Source organism: Alexandromys fortis, unplaced genomic scaffold, assembly GCF_014885135.2.
Source record: "Alexandromys fortis isolate MF-2015 unplaced genomic scaffold, M_Fortis_MF-2015_v1.1 scaffold_59, whole genome shotgun sequence".
NCBI classification, from domain to species: Eukaryota; Metazoa; Chordata; class Mammalia; order Rodentia; family Cricetidae; genus Alexandromys; species Alexandromys fortis.
In genome coordinates this window covers 8,216,674-8,221,021 of record NW_026067943.1, presented here as the reverse complement: position 1 = coordinate 8,221,021, position 4,348 = coordinate 8,216,674, and the positions used below count along the sequence as shown (strand labels likewise).

At 46.8% G+C, this 4,348-nt stretch overlaps 1 protein-coding gene across 2 annotated transcripts in view; it reads left to right on the top strand.

Moving 5' to 3' along the window:
• The first annotated feature begins 874 nt into the window (after positions 1 to 874).
• The window catches only part of Znf248 (zinc finger protein 248), a 29,372-nt gene continuing 25,898 nt past the window's right edge, over positions 875 to 4,348 (top strand). The window contains exons 1-3 of one of the 2 annotated variants that reach the window (XM_050148619.1): positions 875 to 1,085; positions 1,558 to 1,824; positions 3,077 to 3,119. In XM_050148619.1, the coding sequence (XP_050004576.1) occupies positions 3,105 to 3,119 (15 nt within the window). In that variant the 5' untranslated portion in view covers positions 875 to 1,085; positions 1,558 to 1,824; positions 3,077 to 3,104. Of the gene's footprint in view, positions 1,825 to 3,076; positions 3,120 to 4,348 lie in introns of both variants that reach the window. The other variant, XM_050148618.1, reaches the window with a different exon arrangement.

Sequence of the window (4,348 nt, the reverse complement as noted above, 5' to 3'; positions counted from 1 at the left end):
CACTGAGACCCTTCAGTGTTACCTACAGGTATATACTTCTGAGCTGATCACTGGTATTGGATAAACAGAGGGCTTGTTTCCAGGGAAGATGAATTTTCCCTCTCGGCAGTTGTTAATTGCTTGTAACTCTTCCAGAGATGACAGGAGAGGAACTCTGCCTGACACTGTAAACCCAGCCAACAGCATGTGACTGGTGAGGGCATGGACCTTGTAGAAGAACTACTCCACTTCCCTATTAGTCTAATTCCTAACTGCACCCCAAAAACTTACCGTTATACCCACAAGTAAGTGTAGACCTCCCCCCTTATCAAAGAGCCTTCTTCTACGGTAGCAGGAGACCATTACTGAAGGTCACAACTTACCAAATCACAGAGAGCAACTGAGGGTGGAGTTCCTTGCAACAACTGATACAACACGACCCTTGCACCTAAGGCTCAGGGAACACTGCAGAAGACCAAGACCTGGCAGAGATTTTTCTAGGGCCAGAGGACCACGAAGTCTGATGTGAGACTGTGCCTTCTAGGTATAACAGAGAAGCTACGCTGTTGACAGAGGTTTCTGTCCTGCCCGGATTTATGAGTTAATCCACGAAATCTCTACACGACCAAGACCTTAACCACACCAGTTGACATTCCAACATAAATTTAAGCACATCTTTTCTTTTTTTTGAATGTAAAAATATTCTGATTTGATTCTCAATGCCCTGGGTACTGACAGAATGTTGGCACTAGATAGGAGGAATAAAGATACAGAAGCTGGCATGGTGTCCCAGAAAGCCCTGTCCTGAGAAATGAGTCTGGCAAGGTTTGTGTTAATACTGTAAACGCCTTTAATTCTGAAAACTCTGGTTCCTAGACGCCGTCAATAGCATCATTTTACAACAGAGACAAAAGCTGACTCAGTTCTCCAGGCAACACTCCTTCCAACACTGGACATAGGCACCCCATTCTTAGCACAGAAGGGCGCACCGCCCCTTCCCCTGCGCATGCGCAGGCTGCATTTCGGCTCCTGGTCGATCCCTGGCCTTGCGTCCCTCCTGGGAACATTTCTTGGCCTTCGGCTCTGCGCACAGCCCGGAGCGGAGGGTGAGCCCTACGCGGCGGCAAGGGCGGAGGGTTCTGGGAGCTCGGGGCCATGGGACCGCTGTCGGCAGCAAACAGGGACCCGCGGGGGGCCGGTCTGGGGTGCATTCGGACGCCGGGGTTCGGGCTGCGGGGGTCCAGATGGTCTGCACCTCTGCAGAGCAAACCTAGGGCCGCTAGCGGGTGCTGCGCGTGCGCGTTTTGTGCAGCAGGCGGGGGCGGTGCGGGGTTGTAGGGAGGGAACGTGAGGAGTTAGCGTGGCGTGAGCGTGATGCTGTGACGCGTTTGTCCTCTGGCTCCTGGAGCCAGATGCTGGGATGTGGGGGCGGATGGACCACTCTGGTCCCGAGTGAATGAATTACTGGGACAGGATAACCCACTCGGGACTCTTGTTTCCTTTTCTGCACAATGTGATTATTACGAATACTTCTTTCTTTTTTTCTTTTTCTTTCTTTTTTCTTTTTTTTTTTTAAAGCTGCAACTACTTCTTGTGCAGGAAATACCCTGTGAGGGTCACAGGGAGCCCACCCTTGCCGCGGGCCTTTGGACTGGTCCCTAGGGCGCAGTGTTTGGAGTGGAAGAGGAAAGAGCCGGCCTAGCTAGCCTTCTGCCCCTCAAACACTTGGAATCCCCGTTTTGAATTTGATATTCGCTCATTTGTTGTGTGTAATGACACAATATCCTGAAACCATGGAAGACTGTGTGCCCGCCGAAAGTCTGAGACAAGTTTAAGGAGAGAGAGGTGAGCTGGAGTTAAGAGAGATGGGTGCACCCAGACTGCACAGGGAATGCCACTTGGGGGTGAAAGGCTCACCAGCCACAGGTCCGGAATTGCTGTCGCCCTCCTTCCTGAACAACCCATGCACCCCTCCTACCTTGTTAACTATGGAGGGGCTGTTTCTAGACACCAACAGACTCATCCAAAGGTGGCAGGAAAGGAGATGTTGAGGTGTTGAGGGCCATACTTATCTGGCCATAAATGTCCACCGGACAGTGTAGATGGATCCTGGATCCTGGAATTACTCAGTTTTAGAGCTGTTTTTTTTTTTTTTTTTTTTTTTTTTTTTTTTTTTTTTTTTTTTTACGTTAAGCCCGAAAATCTAAGAATATCTTGTAAGTTTTTAGTGATGCAGATGGTTGTGCATTTGTCATCTGCAGATGGTTGTACATTAGTCACTTGTCATTCAAAGCTTCTTATCAAGAGAATTGGCAAGAAGCAACTTGGGACACATTTTGAAATTTTTATCTTGCTTTAAAAATCCCAAGGCCAGCTGGACTGTGACTGAAAAAGCATGGGATAAAACCGGACTCTCTGAACATGGCGAACAATGAGGGCTGATGAGAAGCCAAGGACAATGGCACGGGGTTTTGATCCTACTTCATGTTCTGGCTTTGTGGGAGCCTAGCCAGGTTGGATGTTCACCTTCCTAGACATGGACAGAGGGGGGTGGACCTTGGAGTTTCCACAGGGCGGGGAACCCTGACTGCTCCTTGGACTGGAGAGGGAGGCGGAGAGGAGTCAAGGGAGGGGAAGAAGGGTGGAAGGAGGGGGAGGGAAATGGGAGGCTGGAAGGAGGCGGAAACTTTTTTTTCTTTTTCTCAATAAAAAATTTAAAAAAAAAAATCCCATCCCTTTTCTCAAATTTTCTTGTATTATCTGACTTCCAGGGATTAATGGTGTCAGATAAACAATAAGTCCTGAGTTCCCCCTTCCTCCCCTTGATTATCAGTCTGTACAAAGCCATGGCATTTCCTCCTTTAGATTATTATTTGGTGAATTAAAAAGATCTTCTCATCTGTTTATTTTTTCTTTAAGATGGGTGATAATAAGAAACAGGTGTTTGTAGTCATTCAGTGAAAAATATCTAAACTTGACACATGTTAGGGCCACACTTGATGTAAAAATACCTTGCATGGCCCTGCATCCACATGTGAGTTCAGGAACTGCAGGGCAGGCCACATCTCTCCTGACTTCCTTCTTCCTTTTCCCTCAGCTCTTCCCTCCTCCACTCAGAGCAGAAAATGAACAAATCCCAGGTGAGTTTTTGGCTTACTTATTCCCATTTTGTTTTAAGAATTTGTGTGTGTTTTAATGAGAACATAAAAATAGGCAGAATTGTACAGCCACAGAAAAATTTGAATGAGGAGAATTGACAGAATTAGATGGAAGATTTTTAAGCTTACGGGAGTATTCGAGTTGTAGAAAACGTCTCTGTGTTTTCTGGTCGTCACACTGAGGTGATTAAGATACATTTCCTATAACCATGTCTTGTAAAGTGCCAGAGCAGAGCCTGTGTGTGTCAGGTCGGTCCCAACACTGAGACTGGAGCAGACTGTTCTGGTGCCCCTGTTTGTTCAGGAACAAACACTAAAGTAGGTGGAGGTGTCTCCATCCCATGTAGTCTCAAAGCAGCTCTCCTAAATGTCTAGCCAGCTCATTTGTGCTCCTAGGCAAATGTGCATGCAGGCAGCTTATGTTCATACATTTCTCCTTTACATTCACCCTGAAAAATAAGGCCTTATCCCCTCACCACTGTAGGCAGAGGCCACTTATTCATTCCTGGCTGCCCAGAACCAAAATAATCACACAGAAACAGTATTAATTAAATCACTGCTTGGCCTATTATCTCTAGCTTCTTATTGGCTAGCTCTTATGTCTTAAATTAACCCATTTCTATTAATTTATGTAATGCCACATGGCTGTGGCTTACCAGCAAGGTTCCATCATCCGGCAGGGCTACACGGCTTCTACCTACTCTGCCTCCTTTCTCCCAGCATTCAGTTTAGTTTTCACCGTCTAGCTCTACTCTGCCCTATCACAAGTCAAGGCAGCTTCTTTATTCATTAACCAGTGAAAGCAACACATGTACGGAAGGACTTTCCACACCATATTACCATTCACCCGAGTCAGTTCTACAAAGGCCCACTAAATTGTCTTCAGGGCCAGCCAGTGAACAGTCTTGCCATTGCCTTTCTTGACTGTCAGCATCATTTGGTACTTTTGACAATGGACTGTTTTAAAAGTTTTTTTTTTTTACATTTCTTTTTTTTTATTGAAAAGAAAAAAAATTAAAAAAATTTTCACCTACTCCCAGCCTCCCATTTCCCTCCCCTTCCTCCTGCCCCTTTCCCCCTCCCCCCACTTTTCTCCTCCCCCCTCTCCAGTCCGAAGAGCAGTCAGGGTTCCCTGCCCCGTGGAAAATCCAAGGTCCTCCCCCCTCCATCCAGGTCTAGGAAGGTGAACATCCAAACTGGTTAGGCTCCCA